Raw genomic sequence first — 19,525 nt, 5'->3', positions numbered from 1 at the left:
GTCCTTGATACTGTCATTGAAGTGCTGGAAGCAGGGTAGAGCTAAACGTGTACATGAGCAGGATTTGGATGGAATCAGTACTCCCAGAGCAGGGAACTGGGAAATCCCAAACCCCATATGTGTACAGTACCTTGCATGACTGGAGTGAGTCACTGGGAAATTTAGGGAGTAACGGATTCAAATCAGGCAGAGTGAACATGAACTGAGGTCTTCTGCTTCTTGGTCAAGCAAGTCCAATTGGGCATGGATTTGCTTGTGGGCAGGAAGGATCTGCAGAAAAGGAAAATTACTGCTGAATCGATTTAGACCACTTTATCTCAGTCTGAATAGAAGTTTTGCTTTGATTACGATCCTTTCTTGCCCTCTCCCTCAAAAATTCTATTTTTCCATATCTCTACCCATAGCAACAATGTATGCCAGGGGAGCACTGGCCCTACTGCTACGCGATCTGTGCCTGTAAAAGAAACTCTTTCACATACTCTGCTATCAGTGAAGTAATCACCAGTGTTTGATGACGAAGAGGCTGTGAAAGAGAAACTTTGTGAGCAGGCAGGGAGCAGAGACTGCTGGACCGTGTCTTTTATGGTGGAAGTGCAGCTGGGATTTGCTTTCTTACAGCACGTTGACGTTTTGAATTAGTGAATTGTTACTAGCAAGAAATGCTGGAGCAAAGAAAGTGGCTTTCCAGGCAGCTGGAGGCTTGGGGATTAAGCTGAGTGAATTGCAAAATGAAATACAACCCTCTTGTTTCCCATAAGCAGAGTGATATTTTGGCTGCGTGTTTCACTTGCTTCACGTATGACTTTTACAAATGCAGTGCAGTCACGCTGTGTTTATAACAGGCAGGCTTGTTTGGGCGGGGGAAGGAAGGGACCTTCCAGTGAGAACTGGAGCCCAAAAGTGGGTAATGGGAAGTAAATTCACAGGGAAAGCTGCAGGGATTTTCTTTGGTGTCAGATGAGGAGAGGAGGACAAAGTCTATTGAGTTACTCCGCGGACAAATCCTCTGAGATAGCAGTGATTGGCCAAAAGGTTTGGAAATTTGGATGAGGATTTGCGACTTGATGTTTTTGCTCTCCGATCCAAGTGACAGCACGGGTTAGAAAGCAGTATCTCCCTGGGGAAGTGTTAACAGTGCTCTGCCTTTTGCACCCTGAGTTTCTGAACCTGTCGTAGCTGGGTTCAGTGAAGCTGAGGTTGTCTCTTAGCATTTGTGTACCAACCTCCAGTCATAATGTCAGCTCTGAAGTGCTTCTGGTCTAGCTGAAATGTTGCTTCAAAAAGTGAGGCTCGGGCACGTAGCTGGGGGACTTGTTCTTGGGGATACAAGTCAGACTGATGCTTGTTTGCCCTCCAGCTGCTTTGGAGAAAGCACCACCAGAGCTAAGCAAAAAGAGTGATTCCCCTGAGTGATTTTCTTGTGAAAAATAAACGTCAGGCAAGAGAAGAGGAAGATGCAGAGGAAGCTGGCTATGGTTTTGGTAGTCTGGCTCAGGTAGCACTGATGCAGGAGAATTAGCACGATGAGCATTACTGTAAGGACTGGGAGAGATGGAAGGATTAGTGACTTCAGTTGAGGAAGCAAACCTGATCCATGTCCCGGGGAAGACACGACACCAGCAATACAGTGAAAAGGATGCAAAAGCAAAGCTTGAAGTTCATCTGTTTTTCTAGAGAATAATAGCCTGGAAGTGATGCTGAGTCAAAAGGGAAGTGCTCTGGTTTAGTGCAGTCTCTGCTGCTTTGGGCCATTGAGTTCAGTTCCCCCCTCTGGCTCTTGTGGCATTCTGTGAACTCCCACACTACTGAGGTGTGAACACCCACCCCACGCTCCCTCAGGCTTTGCTCTAGCTTCACATTCTCTTTCTGTTGCTAAGTTAACATCAAGGGGCTGTAGCATTTGTGAATTAGTGCTTCAAGCTCAGATTTGGAGATAATGATGCTCTGTGGGTCAGCTGAAGCCAGGTCCAGCTCTGAGCCGAACTGTTACAGATACATTTTTGGCTTTTGGAGCGCAAGGGACTTGGGATTTTGTGCCTGGATTTCATCAGCAGCCAGGAGCGAGATTGTGTGGGAGCAGCAGGAGGGGAAGTGGTTGAATGTTAGGAAACGTTTCTTCTCAGTAAGAGTGGTGGTGCAGTGGCACAGCTGCCCAGGGAATGGTGGGGTCACCCTCCCTGGAGGAGTTCCAGAACCATGGAGATGTGGCACTGAGGGATGTGAGCAGAGGGCATGGTGGGATTGGGCTGGGTCGGACTTGGAGGATGTCTTTTCCAACCCTGATGATTCTGTGATTCTATGATTGTGCCACACTTTAAATCCAACCCTATGGGCTCCAGACAGCCTTGAAGCCTGATCTAAAAGGAAAAGCCTCTTGTCCCATTTCTGTGAGCCCATGACAGACCAAAGACAAGAAACTCAACGATTTCTGTGAGTTCCTTAGCTCTTTTAGCTTGCTTGTGCAGCTAGTACTTAGAGCAGTATTCAATGCCACGAGCTCATTGGCAGTGTAACTCAGCCCTCTCTCCTAGGAGGCAGCACACACAGCTTGTTCTGGAGAGCAAAAAAGCCGCTCAGGAATGTTGTAGTGCAGATGGCACCAAGTCACTTAATTTTCAGTGGGAAAGAAGTATTGGGGCCCTTTCTCAACCACTCGGCCAACGTTCAGCTTGCTAGTTAAAAAAGCCGCTCAAAACTTTCTGTAGGAGTTTGTTATTCCTTTGGTGCCCAGAGAAGTGAATACAAGGCTGCCTTCGGTCCCACTGTCACTTAATGTCAGAGCAGGCAGGGCCACAGGAGAATTTCCCACAATGTAGTGCTGGTGGCAGGTGTGCAATTGTTTGTGTGTGGCTCCAGAGGCAAGTTCTCTCCAGCTGGAGAAGGTGAAGCATGCATATTGCTGGAAATGGGGCCAAATTCTGCCTCAAAACAAGAGGTTGACTTAGGGAGCATGGGTAGTCAATTGTAGAAGTGCTTTGTGATGGTTGGGGTTTTTTTTATATTCATATATAGAAAGATGTTAAATAACAGTAGAAAAAGTGTGGGTACATTACAGTTTTATTCTTCCCTAAATCTGCAAGTAGCGCGGGGCAAGGAAAAACTAAATGTTCTGTATTCACTTTCCCTTCTTCCAATGAAAATGAGCAGTGTTTGTTTCAGTACAGTTGTAAGTGGTGACTCCGAATGAGATATAAATGTTATTTACTATTATTTTTGTGTGTGTAAGAGTTAAATCCACGAGTCCGTGGAGAGTGCAGATTGAGGATAATAATCTCCCGCTGTTGTGAAGTAATTCTTAGGAGCTTCAATTAACCCACATGCCCAGAGCACAGGGCAGGTCAGTCTGGCTGAATGCAGGATAACTGCTCCAGCAGAGCCCTTGGAGAGCTGGACTGTGCTACAAGAGCTTACTGTAACAGGCTGAGAGGAAAGACTGGGGAGAAGCAATACAAATACCCCCAGGGCACTCCACACGAGCACGGCAGCAGAAAGCAAAGTGAGGACTGAGCTGAGGTACAGGAGGAGTGAACTGCATGGTGAGGGGATAACATTATGAGCACCCAAAGTCTTGGTGAGCGTCCCTTTTGTGTGTGCTTTAGCTTGTTTTCAGGAAGGTTTTCTGGTTGGTGAGCACTTGCTGAACCAGACTGGCCCCAAGCCTGTAAGTAACTTGAAAATGTCATTAATGTGGAGAGAAGGGTGAGGCCAGGGTTCTTGCAGCAGGAAGACTTAGAGGCAGATTTTAACATAATCTAAGCAAACAGCCTGCAGTGACAGAAGAGTGGAAAGAAAGAGCTGGTTTTTAGACATCTGAGTGAAGAGATGTGCATGCTCCAAGCTGCCTGCTCTCCACAGATGCTCCCTGAACATCAATACAGAGGATGAGGTCTTCTGAACTGTTCTTAGGAGATGGTCCTTCTCTTCATTCGCTGTGCTTGCTTGCAGTCCAGCACATTTGGATGCTGGGAAGTCAGAACTAGTGGGAACTGTCATCAGCTCAGACACCACGGTAGATGCCTGAATCCTCCCTGCATGCTGCAGTAAACGATGCATGACTCAGAGCACCTTTACTGTACCTGACCTGGCACATCCAAGCACCATACATATGTGCTTCCCACTGCCTTTCTGCCTCACCTTTTCCCTCAGCCCTGGGCAGTCAGTTTGGCTCCTCTTTGCACTTGCATCCTGCAGATCTGAGCTGGGCTCTTTCAAACAGACAGAAAAATGCACATAATCTGTTCCACATGCAGTGCTGGAATAGTCAGAATGAACCTGGTTTTGAATGAACCAGATGCTGGGAGTGTTTTTTAAACAAAGATTAAAAGGAAAAGGAACAACACAGTGGTGGACCCACTGAAATCAAAGAGGGAGTGAGATGGGCTCACTGCTTTATCCTTAGAGCCAAGGAGACAGCTAACAGAGGCAGATATTAAAAATGCCTTCAAATATTCCAATAAATTATTCTCCTTGGCATCCCTTCAGAGCTGGCCGGCTCCATAAATCCCTTTCACAGTTTGATTAAGCTTTGGCTGTCACACTCGGGCAGATATTTGAATCTCTCTGAAACACTATGCCGGATCTGTGTAAACATTTTTTCTTTGTTTTGTTTTCTAAAATGCTTTCATCTTGCATTTCCTGATTGGCTCTGGAGCCTCTGCAGGAAAAGCAGGACCCTGGAGCCGGTTGTTTCCCAAGCAAGAAGGAATTCTGCAGCTTTAAACGGCCTCTTGTCTGAACCATTTATGCAATAAACATGCGGTGTGGTTAAGTGACAGAGCTGAGTCTTACTTCTTTTGCCTGAGCTGGCATCTCCATTACTATAATGTCTTGTCCCTTTGCCATGTAATTCTTAAAAAGCAATCAGTATTCCCCAGTGATCTTAATCTCTTCTGTTGATTGATCACACTCCTTTCCGATGTGTTCCTCTTCCCTGCAGTAATAGCCTCATGCTTCTGAATAATTCACTGTGAAGGAAAGCTAATGCCATCCTCCTATAGCCTGCCAATGCCAAATTCATCTTGAAGTTGTCATCAGATCTTTTACCTTTCCTTTCTCAATAGGCTGAAATTGGCTTCTTATTTAAGCCCACAGCATGCAGGCTCTGATTTGCTTCACAACAAAAGCTCCTAACCCTGCCTATTGTTGTGGCAATTATGATTCATCCTTCTCTTTCCTGCCAGAGATTTAGAAAGAAAAAAAAAAAAAAGTGAAGCAGCATTCATTGTGCCAACTTTCCACTTTTTCTTTTTTTCTGCTTGCTCTCGGTGCATAGGAAGAGGCAATTTCTGTGGCCAAGCCTAAAAGTTGCGGCCTGGGCTGACTGCTCAGCTCTGCCACAGATAAACACAGTGATTATAGACCCTCAAGAGTGTTTTGGTGGAGTTCATTATAAGGTAATCTTGGGGAAGGGACGAGAGCTCCCTTGAGAACCCGGCTGCCACCTGGACATGGGAATAACCACTTCCTTGCGGCTGGGGCCATCTCTGCCCATGGAGAGCCAGTGCATCCAACTGGGGGGTCTCAGCGCTCCCCTCGGGGCCGTAAATCTCCAATTGCCCAGTTGTTCAGGGCTGTAGGTCTTTCTGTCCACTCGTCCTCCCAGCGTTGACCTTTCTGACCCACTGTGTCTTTTCAGGAACTTTGAAATTAAAAGAATTGAAATATAACCACCATGAAAGTGCTCCTTTGAAGTATTTTCCTGTGATTTTTTTTTTTTCCTTCCTAATTGGCCTTTACAGGTTTGTCTAGGGCACTTTAGTCCCCTTTGTACTTGACCCTATGTAAATAGGCCACCCAGGGTTGTGTAATAAATTCCCGGCTCCTCTTGACAAGACTATCAGAAAAGGATTAATTGTTTTCCCGTGGAACCCTAGGGAGATCTTAGAGCTGGTTAAAAGGAGAGTGGGATCGTGCCCCTGTCCGTTAATGAGTGCGCTGCTCATTCCCTCTGCACGTTTGTGTTACCCTGATTGATGTATTGATTTAGTCATTGACCTGCGTATCCCCATGGTGTATCCATAATCCAACTGGGGCACTTTAACAACAGCAGCTTGATATCGAAGCTCCAAGCAGCCCATACGGCGGGTGACCCATGTAGGAGCTGGGCTGTGGGAGCTGGGCCGTGCCCATTCGTTCTCAAAACACAGGTTGATAGAGTGACATCTTGACTCAAACCTATGTTAAATAATCCGATGACTAAAGTTAATTTCTCTGTATTATTTATTAGATGAGTACCAAAGTCAGGAGTGTCTAAAATCACTAGCTATCATCAGAGCCCAGTATAAAGCTCCTGCGTCTAGTGTTTGTGGCCTTTTCATTCTGCATTAGTGTGGATGAGTTAAATAGGGTGGGAGGAGGCAGGGAGGCAGATTTCAACACAGCAACGAAGTGTGTAACTATTCAAGCATGATTATTTTTGGCCCTAGTCTCACTTAATGATAGTGAGCAAAGTTGAACCTCCAGGAAATGTGGAGCCAGGTGCGTCCGTCCCATATGTGAGGTGCTCTGTCTGCCTTAGTTCATTTAGGAGCAAGACTGACAATTGATTTTTACCTCCCTTCCCATTCCTTTTTTATCTGGAGAGGGAAATAACTGAGACTTCTCATTCTGTCTTTATCTCTTCCTTCACTTCCCCTTTAAAATGCTATCAGGGCAGTTTTGTGCTGCAGCCTGGCACTGTGCTCACCAGACCTGTTTAGCACTGGAGGATTTCACCTGCTCACAGTTCTGTCACCGGGACCCCAGGATGGGGTCATGGTGCCAGATGCACATGTATCCCAGCTTGCAGTGGGTTGTAGTGGTGCAAGTCATGGCTTTTAGCAGTCGATCCTGCTGTGTGCAGGGTGGGAAGCTGAAATGTTGCATGGCCATTAGTGGCTGCTGTCAGAGCAAATCCTCGGTGTTAAATTGAGGCAGCACTCGAGAGTGGTCAGTGGGACCAGACTGTGGTATGACAGCAATGGAGGGCGGTAGGAGCCTTGCCCAAGAGAGCAAAATGCAAAGCTGGCTCAAAAGAGCAGCTTTTCATTTCAGAATAAAAGAAGAAATAAAAAAGTCTCCCTGCTATACTAAAGCCTCTTGACTTCCAGTCGTTAAAAATAATACTGACGTTGACAACTGGAGCCATAGAGCCATCTTTCTTCTCTTTGTTAGAGGTGGATGAGGGGTAGTGAAACCTCAGACTGCAGGCCTGTTTGCCTTACATAATGGACAACCAAACTGTTTTCAGCAACTGCAGCCTTCCGTCAGGAGATTCATGGAGAGAAGCCTTAATTAGAGTAACTGCTCTATTTATGTAACGATTCCCTTTTGTCTCAGATCAAATGGATCTTTGAGAAATCTTATTTCCTTTCGAGTTAATTTCTGCCCTGTTAGTTCAGCATATGAGTCCTAATGAACACGAGCATGTTCAGTATCTCGCAATCTCCCCGCTGTCCCTCATTACTAGAGGGGAGACTGTGGGGCCTTAACCTTCTCTGCTGCTGGTCTGCACTTGGATAGCAACACGAGGAGCACCAGCAGGCAGGAAGAGTTAGTGCCATGAACTGGCAAATCTCTCTCGCTTCTAACAGCTCGGGATTGATGATTGCATATGCACAATCCTGAAGAAATCAACTAAAAATCTACTTTTACACAGGTGGATAGTGATAGGATGAGGAGGGGTGGTTTTGAACCAAAAGAGGGGAGTTTTAGGTTAGATATTGGGGAAATTTTTCAGTCTGAGGGCAGTGAGGCACTGGCACTGCTGCCCAGAGCTGTGGGTGCCCCATCCCTGGAGGCCACGGATGAGGCCCTGGGCTGCTGCCTGATGTAGTAGTTGGCAACCCTGCCTGCATCAGGGGATTGGAACTAGATGATCTTCATGATCCCTTCCAACCCAAGCCTTTCTGTGGTTCTGCGATTCTGTAGTTCTGTAAAGAAGATTTTGAGGCAAATGGAAGTAGTCGTGGTGAGGAGGTGGGACTGAAGATCTGCTCTCATACCCATGGCAGGCTGCCCTGGGCTCAGCAAAGCAAAGCAGGAGTTCCTCTGGTTCTGTCCTGCCAGTCTGCAAGATGGGGAATATTGTGGGCTTGCATTTAACAGATGTGTTGCTTGGGGGCAGTGCTTTCTCTTTCAAGGTGAATGTACTCTGCCAAGTACAACAGAATGCTGGGGGGAGCTGGCACATCCAAGATGTTCTTTAACACAAGAAATAACAATGGACTCCTCTTCCAGATGGCTGACAGTGTGAAAGGAATGATTGTATTCCTGGAGCGTTTCTCCCGTGGAGGAGTCTGGGTTTGTTGCTGCTTTCCTAGAACATGAAGGAACTTCATGGAATCTATTCGCTGTAATATTACTCACAGCATGAATTATCCTGATGCAAATAGCACGCAAATGAATTACCCAGAAACCTATCAGAATGTCACTATTGAGAGAGGGAACCTGTAAACTAGGAAATGAGCACCTACAAACATCTGCCTTGTACAGACATCCCCTCACAGACCTCCAGCCATTGCACTCATTTACACACGCTGCTGCCTCTTGAGACGGGAGCTGCAGCACAGCACGTGGGCAGTGCTATTGAAGCACAGTACAGCCCTGTCCTGCAGCTGGGGGACTGCAACCCTTCCCAGCATGGTCCCAGCAATGTGGGGCCCTGTGCCCCGCCGCACTCCCTCACCTGCCGTGGGCTGAGCTCCCAGGGCTGACGCAGATTTTTCCCACTGCTTGGCGCTGCTGCTTCTGCATTTTTTCCTTGTAACTTCACACACAGGGGCTGATCTCCACCTCTTCACTTCTTGTCGTGACTTGCTGCATTTTCTTTCAGTAAATGTTTTTCAAATGGCTTCATGAAGTCATGTTTTTGGCTCTTTCCTGCTGCTGGATTTGGCTGCGCTGTTACTGAGGGGTTGGCTGAGGTCAGTGAGAGCCCTGCTCCAGTCTGCCCTTAGGGACCCAGCCCAGGGGTGCTCTTTGCACTCCCCGTGGCTGGATGTGATCATAGCCAAGGCCTGGTGGCCAAGTTCAAGTTGGTTGACCTACTATTGATTTTGCTGGGAGGCCTTCTGATTTTCGGTGATGACGTGTTTCTTTTTGCTAAGGAACGTTGCTAGTTTGCTTTGTTGGTGTTGCTGTTGGACTTTTCTGTGTTTCTTCATTGGACTTAGCATACCAGAGGGTGACATTCATTATGGATTTTGGGTAATCATGCAAAATTAGAGATAATAAACACTGGGAGATTACATTTTGCCATGGAAAACTTTCTGCAGAACATCTTTCACCACCTGCAAAAACACTGGAGAATTGTACTTGGAAGGAAACTTAGGACTACCCAACCTGAGCCTAGCTGTAAAGCAGGAGACTGACCCTGGCCTTCCTGTGGATGCCAGGAGCAGCCAACACTCTGTAAGGCTTTTTCCAGCCCCAGAGCCTGACTGTTTCTGAATGCAGTAAAGGTGATCTGCACTTCCAAAAAGCTTTCCCCTGCACAGCCTGCCCTTGTGTAGAGGGCAGCATCTGTGCTCTGAGCACCCAGCACTACCTGTCATTCTGCTGATTGCTTCAAAGGTGCTGCTTATATGGTCAGAGCTGTGGGTACAGGCTCCAGGTACTTATTTCAGAGATGAAAGCTGAGCTTGTCATTAAGCTCCTCAGAAACCCCTAGTTCTTTGTTTGCTGTGCTCTAAATGCCATCAGATACCAGAACCATTTTGAGACAGGCCTTCAGATACTGCCCTATTGCAGCAGAGAAATGTCAATGCTGCCTCAGGTACAGAGAGAGAAGAGTTTGTGGACTTTAAGCCTTGGGAGGTCATTATATTCTTCTTTCTTTCTGACCTCCCGCATAATGCAAAGTGCATCATCCAGTTTTTTGTCAGTGCAGTAATTTCTGGTGAATTCAGGTAGGGTTTGAGTGTGTTAGCTGTATGCTCTTGTGGAAACTGACTTCAATAATGCCATCTATTAATTTGTGTCTCTTATACAAGACAGCAGGTGCAAAAGCAGTGCTCTTTCTTTGGAATCATGGTTTGCACATCTGATTTTCAGCTTGATTGTCTGGTAAGGACTGGAGTCGCTTCCCGGATAAGACAGCCCAACCTTCACCAGGCTGCTGAGGCAGGCCTGCTGCTTCCAAAATTCACCAGGACGTTTCATGCAAGGGAAGAGCAGCAATGGCTGTTATCTGTTTTTTTGTCACAGCAGCTGGATGTGGACATATAAGCACATTCACAGGCTGAGTGATCTGACAGGGAGCTGTGGCTGCCTGGAGACAGCAGTGTGTTTCACGTCCTGACTTGTGGAGGCAACATTCGCAGTGCCAGTTCCCATGCACAGATGCAGTCAAGAGGTCTCAGCACAGTGTACAGTACATTTATCAGGGTTGGAGGTTAACAGTAAGAGGTCATCCTTTGAAATCATATCCCACCCTTTTGTTGAAGCAGATTGTTAGAGGTTAACTGCCATGAAAGACAAGCCTCTTCGTGCTGCATTGATACTCATTATAGAGTGCATGATATACGTACACTCCATTAGCTCACTTCAGAGGGTTGCATTATCTGAGAGAGAAGCTATTGGGAGTTTAAAAAACCTTGCCAAAATCTTTTGGGTGCTGGTGGGTCACTCTAGCACCTTGCTTTTACAGATGAAGAGAGGCAGCAGCACTGAGCATGTGCCTGGTGGCTAGGGATTGTGCTGCTTGATTGTGTATCCCATCCATCAGCTTACTGCTTTTGTGGTGAGGATTAATTCAGAGAGTTTCTGCAGCAGCCTCAGCATCACACTCAGCAGCCAGTGAGGAGAACGTGTTCCAGCAGTGGGTGAGTTTGAAGTGTTCACTCACCTCCTGCCTTCTCTGTGCAGCAGACATGAGCAGATGGAGCCTAGAGTTGCCTGACGCTTGGTGTCAGCTGAGGTTTCTCAATACACGGGTTGAGCACACAAACTAGAGCTAGCTGGTCAGCTCTAAACAGTCTTTGTTTTGACTCTTGTTTTTGTTTTTTTTCAGAGCCCAAAACAGCCCACCTCAAGGAATGGCACTTGGCTAATCCTTATCCTAACAAAAGGGGTGTTTTAAGCAGTAAGGAATGCATTTACATTGGCTCTCTGCTTGTTGCATCGGATGCCTTTGCTTGGTGCAATTTTGGCATCATTTTGAACAAAGCAAGCAAATAGGAATGTAAACACACTTTCATATCCCAGGGCCCTGAACTGGTCTGGGAATGAGCAGTCTGGTTTAGGTTTTGGTCTCTTACGGTTGCGCACGAATGGGAACCTGAGAAAAATATGTTAACTTTCCAGAGATGAAGTCTTACATGATTTTTCCTTACACACATTTAGCAAAAGCTTCCTGGCATAATGGTGCCAGTAGGTTGGGAGCCAATGGATATGGACCTTATTCCCAGCTCTCTGTCTCCTCTTTGCCTCTTCTTTTGGACTCTTTCAGTCATTACCACTCCCAGTACCAGCAAGCTCTGATCTTGTTTGAGCTTTCTAGATGTTCCAGCAATGCAAATCAGAGCTAGTGAGGTGCAGATATCCATCTGTGGGGACAAAGATCTGGACAGGGAATTTCTAGAGAAATATGGGCTTACCAGCAGATTTCTGGCATGTTTTGCAAACCAGAGAAGTTTAGTTAAAGACTTGAAAAGGCTTGTTTGAACCAAGTCTCTTGAGAGATTTTGGTTGGACCTATTTCTGGTTTGGAAACCGAGATATTGTCTGGAGATCAGAATTACACAGAAATTTTGGGCCAGAGTCCCATGGGAAGCAAATTGTGTTTGGTTTCTGTTGGTAGGAAGGGACAAAAATGTGTTGAAAGGGTCAGGGAAAAATAGAAGTTGTGCCGTTCCTTTGGCTTGGCCTTGAAAAAGCTGCATGAGTGAAGAATCCAAGGAGAGCATGTGGACACCCCAGCTGGGGAGAGCCATGCTGGTTTGCTCCTGTCCTGGTGATGGCTCTTACAACCTAGATGCTCTCAGCAGTGCTTGTATTGGTGGTTTGGGGTGGGATGGTGGAAAACAGCTCTGCCGTAGGAAATGCAGCGGCAGTACCTGTCCTGAGAGCTGTCAGGATGGGGAGAGGTCACATTGGAGCTGGGATTTTGTGCCAACTTATCAGCTTCTGGGGTCCTGTGAGGTCTCTGAGCTGCAGATACCCCTCATCTTTGGCTCTGAAGGCCCCCTCAGACAGAGCCCTGGGGAGTACTCTGGCAGTCTTCTTTCTTCTCTCAGTCATCTCTGTAGGCATGGAATGACCAGACTTTTTATCCTCTCGACCTAGCAGAGTTTGTCCCTGCTGAAAAGCTCCCGCAGTCAGAAACAAGTTGGCTTCTTGCTGCATCTCCCCTTCTTTTCATTTCCTCACAGCCCAGATGCAGCAGACTTGGTCATTCCCGAAACAGTGACCGATTGTCTGGTTTGGCTGGTTCAGCTATTTGCTAAACATAATGCTCTTTCATCTTCGAGGAAATCGTCTGGACACCTCCACCAGAGTGGGGCTTGCTTTATGTTGCTGTTTCAATAGGCAAATAAAAGCAGCTATTTTCCCAGCTTAAACATAACCTGGTTTCTCCTACGAATTAGAAGTACTTGAGGGGAAGGAAAAGATTGTGTGTTACTGAGTTTTTAAGAACTATAATCCTAAGTTAACAAGCACACTAGCTCTTTTCCTGCCTTGGGAAAGGATTCTTCTCCTCCCCCAATATTTCCCTTCCCCTTAAGAAATATCTGAAACACTCACACTTCATCATTCGTGTTGGGACCTAACGAGGGCAGCCATCAATGCCCTCTCACACTGTGTGCACGGTCTATGGCTTTCCTTTTGCTCCTTGGGCAAATCAGGGCGCTTTGGCTGAAGTTTCAGATTTCTTTTTGCTAGTAGTAGAGTAAAGTGTATTACAAAAGGAAGCCCTCTTCTGGAGTTTCACCATTGAGAGGAGGAGACAGTCACCTGTAAGTATTCATCTGCTCAAAGTTTTGGGAACTCTGAAAGCCAATGCCTCTCTGTTTTTTTTTCTGTTTCCTAAGATGACAGGAAGGAAAGCGTAGGCTTCTGGCTGCACTTCAGCGGGCTGAGGCTTAGGAAAAAGACACAGCTCAGGACAGGCTCTCATCCAAAGCCTGGCTGGTGGGTGAACAGCATTGAGTGAGAGCTTGTGTTCCTCAGAAATTAATACAGAAATAAATAACACCCCAGACACTGTGTAACATCTACAACGTTACAAGTGATGCACTTCAACTTTCTTTTCTTGTTGTGGTTACCAAGGTTTTGACTGAAATAGTAAGAGACCAGGGAGAAATACACCCAGATTTCTTCCTCTAGAGAATGAGTCAAGTTCCTTGCATGCAGTTCCAGTACAATGAAATCGAGAAGTCTGGCCAGCAACTGGGTTCAACAGGAAAGCTGAGGACAAGCTTTTGTGCCACCGCTAATAGGTCTTTCTCCCTTGGCCCTGCCGGGCAGGAGGAAACAAACAGCCCTTTTTGTTTTGCAGTTCATGACGAAGAACCCCAGCATGCGGCTGGGCAGCACAGCATTGGGTGGTGAGAGCGCGATCCTGCGGCACCCCTACTTCAAAGAGCTGGACTGGGAGCTGCTGAACCAGCGCCAGATGGAGCCACCGTTCAGACCCCGAATTGTATGTGGGAAGGAGGGATGGGGGAAAGAAAGGGGCCTGTTTTTGTTTCGTCTCTTCTGGGGTTTTTAAGCAGGTTCATTGGTGTGACATCCAAAAGGCGGAGGAGGAAATGCAGCCTTGACTTGAAAGCTCTGGTCTGGGAAGCAGGAGGTGAGGTCTCTGGTCTTGGCTTGGCTGCTGGTTGGACAAATGACGTTGTCCAGATTGCTTTTCCTCTCCATGCTGGATTTTCAAAGTCAGCTCAGTGCCAAAAGAGGCAGGTTTGTGCTGCAGGTCAGGCACCTAGCTACCCTTTGCCTTGCCCACATGTAAAACAGGGTAAATAATCCTCATTCTACCTGCTCCACTACCAGTGCTGCCCATTTTGCCAGTGGTGCCACATGTCCAAAATGATGCTCTGTAATGTTCTCGTCTTCCCTGTGGAGAGACTTTCCAAAGTACTCTCTATGGCTTCACTGCCTTTGAAGTTTTTGGCTAGGCTGGCTGTATCTCATGCTGGGTCACACAGCTAACTCTTAACAGCAGTGGGCAGCTTGGTCCTGTTCCACAGAGCTCAGTGCGTGCAGGATAGGGCATCCTGGGGAACTGCAGCTACAGGATCAGCCACTTGATTGGTTTTTAATGTTAATCAAAGACTAAGGGATCCTCCTTAGTGCATCCACGATCTGGGCCAAATCTGGAAACATCAGACTTAGGAGTTGATAAAACATCTTGTTCTGGATTCAAGGAAAACACATGCCTTGTGAAAATGTGTCACGAACCCAATTTGTGTGTGTACACTGTAAACAGTCCCACTTTGGTGAAGCTAGAAGTCCAACACCTGGAGTCAAGCCATCTGTCTTGCTGCTACCTCATAATTCATTATTGTGTAAGTTTAATGACTGCATGTAGAGGAGTGTAGCCCCCAGCAAGCCCAGCTGAGACCTGCAGATGAGGAAGAACTGTGTGGAGTCAGCTAATTGGGAACACTGCTGATGGACCATTTTGAATGCCTTGATCTGTGCTAACACTGGAGGAAAGGGACTGATTTATGTGCCCTGTCCTTTTGCATCAAGGCAGGCAACCCTTCAGCAGCAGTATCAGTTAAATCAGCGAGAGGTTTGCCTGTCAAAAGCCTGCAAAGACTCTAAAAGGCTTTACGCTGTAAGAGGCTCTAAGGGGTACTCAGTTGCTCCCAGTACAGACACAGAAAAATCTCTGTAAGCTTTGTTGGGGTAACGGTTCATTGCACTAAGGACTGGACTAAAGATGCAAAGCAAGTATCAAGCTGATGATGCATACTTGTGACATCTCTTCCCTTTGTCTTCTCCATTTGACAGAAATCCAAAGATGACGTGAGCAACTTTGATCCCGATTTTATAAAAGAGGAGCCCATTCTGACTCCCATTGAAGAAGGAATTCTTCCAATGATAAACCAGGATGAATTTAGAAACTTTTCATTCACAAGCCCAGAACTGCAGCAATAGCTACGATTCTGAGAAAGGGCTGCTTAGAGGACTGGGGGGGATGAAATGAAAACCAGGTTTACCAGAAATTTCATTCTCAAAGAGTAACAGTGCACTGACTTTACATGATACAGAAGCACCACCGTCAACGTTACCTTAATGTGAAATCGAAACCTTCCTGTGTTTGTGGGATTTATTCAGCTCTTGGATCAAATATTGACAGGGTGGAACAAATGTGATATTGTAAATAGCTGCTGCAGACGGAGAATTGGATGCTGAGCTATTTGGCTCAGCCTGAATGTCATCGCTTGCAGCAAATTCGAGGAGTTGACATGAGCACGAAACAAGTGTCTTGCAGCTCTGAGCCAAACAGATTTGTAAGAATTCTGATTGTTTGCAAGGCTGTTTTGTGGAGTCCAGCACTGTCCAGCGTTTGAGAGCCATGATCCAGCATCCCATGGCCTGATTGAACCAGATATTCCTGCTGACTTTACCTGTTTCTGAAGTATTTATTTCTTTCCAAAGGACAGATGACTCTCTTTGCCGCTGTTTGGGTTTGCAAGTGAAATATTTCATTGTGCTGACTGGCAGAAGGAAAAAAAACAAGTGCCCTGTGCCCACACAGATTCTTCCAAATCAAAGGGAAGTCACGTGCTTGTTGTTTTACCGTTTGTGCGATATGAAAAGTTTCAGTGTTGCATTCTGTGAAATGCCTTTTTACATCATGCATCTTCAATGCTCCATTCTTTGCCTCCCAGCTGTTTTCAACTATAATGTAACCAGTAAAACCTTACTGTTTATTTAGGCCCGTTCTATTTAATTATGCTATACAGAGCCCCTTTTGTGGGTTTAGTGCCTCATTAAAATGTTGATCCGAAGTGGTATTGCTAATTTGTAGCATTATTGTGATGGGAGCTGTGAAGCTGAGAAATCCCTCAAAGTTGCTGACCAGTAAGTAAAGTAAAAGAATGACTTTCTCCCAAGAGAATGACAAGCCTTATCTGAGAAAAGGGTGACTTGGTCTGGCTTAGATTTAAGGGCTTGTTACTCACATGGGCGCTTCTTTGCAATTGCATCCTCAAGCCTCTGCCAGGCAGATGGAGGCAGGTTTTTAGTGCTGTTTGTGAAAACCAGACAGAAGTCAGACTGAGATATTTCTGTGATTTCCCTGCTCCTCTGAGAGTTGAATGATTTTCCTTTAGCTCCGTGGTACAACTTTGCATTCTGTGCTAGACTTGAAGCTGTTATGTCAGTATTATAACGTCTTTTTGGGCTGATGAATTACAGGAGAAGAAGGATTTCAAACTTACTGTTGAGAGGGTGTTTACTTTTCCTTACTTTTACCTTTTACTTCTACCCCTAAACCATCCACTGAACTGTTCAGCAGGTGCAGCATAGGTTTTGTTACCTTTGGACTTTTTCTGCCTTTGTGTTTGTGTATTGTACCACACCTCCCTCCTTATTTCCTGTATTTTCCCTATAATCTGAACATGGCTTCATCCTCTGGTCTCCTTGCTTCTGTGGACATATTCTGGCTATATTGCATCCCACTAGGCTCTCAGGCCCTTGCTGATCTGTAGGTAGCTGGCTTCATCAAAGCGGGGCAAGAGAGGAGGAAGGACAAATGGGTGTGAAAGAAAGAAGAGTGGAAAGAGTGGATATCCAGAAAACTAATCCAAGAGCCAGATGTGCAAGCTAGCTTGAGTTGCTTTCTCATATAGGAAGAAGTGGTACAGGAATGAATGCATTTGTGTGAAGGGGTCACTATGGCATCTCACTGGCATGTGTGTTAAGCATAGTGTTTGGTGTAAATGTGACCCTAAGTAGCCCGAGCATTACTAACTGCAGCATTGCTGGCTTCCCAGGGGCAGCTGCAGCAAATGTGACCACTGAGACTGGGAGCACCAAAGCTTTTGATGCAGCCTTTTATGAATTTTGTGACAATTTTTTGATTCACTCTCTGCTGAGGATTATGAATGAGCCGTCTTCCCCTGGAGATCAGTGCAGGAGAACAGTAAGGGACAGGTGGTTTTGCCAACATGTTGGTGACATCCCAGGTTTTCGTTGGTTGTGCTTTCCTTGGGGCTCAGGAAACCTCCTGGACTGATTCCTCTTGGAGGAGCTGATGTTGACTTCAGCATCAAAACATTTGATCCTGTCTCCACAACCACAGAGTCCAAGCAGCTCTGCTTATACTACAGATGACACAAAGCATGTGGAAGATACACCTTTGGAGAATTGTGCTGGAATAACACATCCCACCCCAACCAATCCATCCTGAAAGCTTGGGGAATGGAAACTAGGATGCTTCTGTAGGTGTGCCGTTGTGATTTGTGTGAAGTGTAAATTCACACGAGCTTGAGGCTTGTAGGTCACTGGAAGATGTAAAATGGCATCTGAGGCCATCCTACAGAGCAGGAAGAGCTCCCGCCCTGGCCAGCCAATGCCTGCTCTGGCCTAGAGGTTTTTGACTTGATGGGGCAGGGATGAAATATCAAAGGGAAGTTCTTCCCCAGCTTCACTTCTCATTGATTTCCAGTGCCGTCAGGGTCACTCCACCCTACCCGTAACCTCATTGGACAGCATGTTGGGACTAGAAGTCTCATGTTCTGCTATAATGCCTTTGATTTTCACAATTTCACCTGGATCTTGCTTCACTATTCGGGGTAGCTTTTCCCTTCCATTGCCTGCCTGTTTATGTGATGACTTCAGCCGCTCGAGTCAGCAGATCTTGAGTCAGCCACATTTGGCCGAGATCCGTGAGCTCTGCTGTACTTTTACGAGTAGCTGCCATTTCAACCGCGCTCCCTCCAAACTCTGTCAGCAGCACAGATGAAGATCAGCTCATGTAAAAGTATCTGTGCGATAGAGCTGCTTTTGGAAAAGCTGAATTAATGTTTACACTGCTGTTGAATATGTAAAAAAATGGTGATTTTTAAAACAAAGCAGGAAGAGCTTTTCCATGAGCTAGCCTGCCAGCTCTTCTGGCTTCATTGCTTGCCTGAGTGAATGCAAGATGGTTTTAGCCTATTAATTTGGTTCTGGCTTCAGGAGTGTAAGCTGGCAGACACAGGTTGCAAGGTTTAAAGCATAAAATGCTTGTATTTGCTCCAGTGTGAAAACTGGCAATGGAGCAAATTGTAATTAGTTCCCATTGCACTGCTTTTAGTGCTTGCATGAAAAGGGAAGGTCCCTTTGATGTCTCAAAATTTGTCTTCTGCGCAATCCTTTCATTTTCAAAGAGGTTGATGAAATTTAGCTATAAAAGTCAATGGCCTACATCTCATTCGGGGCCTTTGAAAGTTGAGGGTAAGAAGCAGATGGTATAGAATGAATAGATTAAAATCATCTTGCATCTACTCATACCGGCTGTGCTGCCAAAGCCATCATTTTTAATACCACTACTTGATAGGCAGTGGGAAAAAAATCTCACTATACTCCAAGTGCCTAAGGGATTTTAATGTAAAAAAATTCAATTCTAAGTGCTGGATAAAGATGTTTTGTGTACATTCTCAGAGGTTGGCACAGCTTCCTTTCTCTTTGTGAAGTCCTAAATGAGAGTTAATGGCATTAAGTTGCACCAGGAGAGGTTCAGGTTGGATATTAGGAAATATTTCTTCTCAGAAAGAGGGCTAATGCGTGGCACAGCTGCAGAGGGAGTGGTGGAATCACCGTCCCTGGAGGTGTTCAGGATCTGTGGTGATGTGGCACTGAGGGACGTGGTTAGTGGGCATGGTGGGGGTGGGTTGATGGCTGGACTAGGTCTTAGAGGTCTTTTCCAACATCAGTGATTCTGTGAAATGGTTTGCCAACAGTATTTTTGCTTGAAGCTGAGTGTTCCTTCTGCAGACGTTGCTGTTTCCCCGGCTGGATAGGAGATAGGCTTCAGTGCCTGCAGTATGAGGACTTGGTTAGCCAGAGCCAAGAGAAGTGAAGGGGAAAATGTGTCTGGGGTCATCCGCTCCATCCTGGCCAGAAAGAAGAGAGCTGTTGGTTTGTTCAGCAGTGTGCAGTCGTGAGATTTCTGCTCCTCCCCAGGGAATCATTTCACAGCTTTTACAGCTCTTGCTGTTAAGTAAATTTCCTGATATTTAGAAATTACTTGAATGAGATAAAAATCTGTCTTATCATGCCATTAGGTTTCTTATTGGAAGCTGCAAGTAAGGCTTTGTATTACTAAATAGACACAAGGCTGCCAAACCCCAGCATTCAGAAATGATGAGTCAGGTCTTCTAAAAATCACAGCTCATTCAGAAGTCAAGAGCTTTCCAAAATAATAAATGTCAAAATCTTTTCATTTTTTTAACATCTGGATTATGAATATTTCAGATTCTGACTTGCAGTTCTCCACATCAATAGGTGGAATGTCTTGTAATCACATTTTTTTTAGATGAAAGCTGGAGTCTGTGAATTGACGAGAATCCAGGCATTGGATCTTGGAGAGAAATGCCAGATACCA

At 45.9% G+C, this 19,525-nt stretch overlaps 1 protein-coding gene across 1 annotated transcript in view; it reads left to right on the top strand.

Annotated features, from left to right (window-relative positions):
- The window catches only part of PRKCH (protein kinase C eta), a gene marked incomplete at both ends in the record, with an annotated part of 114,151 nt that extends 99,064 nt beyond the window's left edge, over positions 1 to 15,087 (top strand). Inside the window, 2 exons of the mRNA XM_079536653.1 lie at positions 13,478 to 13,621; positions 14,941 to 15,087. Coding sequence (XP_079392779.1) covers positions 13,478 to 13,621; positions 14,941 to 15,087 — 291 coding nt within the window. The remainder of the gene's footprint in view (positions 1 to 13,477; positions 13,622 to 14,940) is intronic.
- Between the last annotated feature and the right edge of the window lie 4,438 nt (positions 15,088 to 19,525).

This window comes from Tetrao urogallus (genome assembly GCF_951394365.1).
Source record: "Tetrao urogallus genome assembly, chromosome: 6".
Lineage (NCBI taxonomy): Eukaryota > Metazoa > Chordata > Aves > Galliformes > Phasianidae > Tetrao > Tetrao urogallus.
This window is presented reverse-complemented; position numbering and strand designations above follow the sequence as displayed.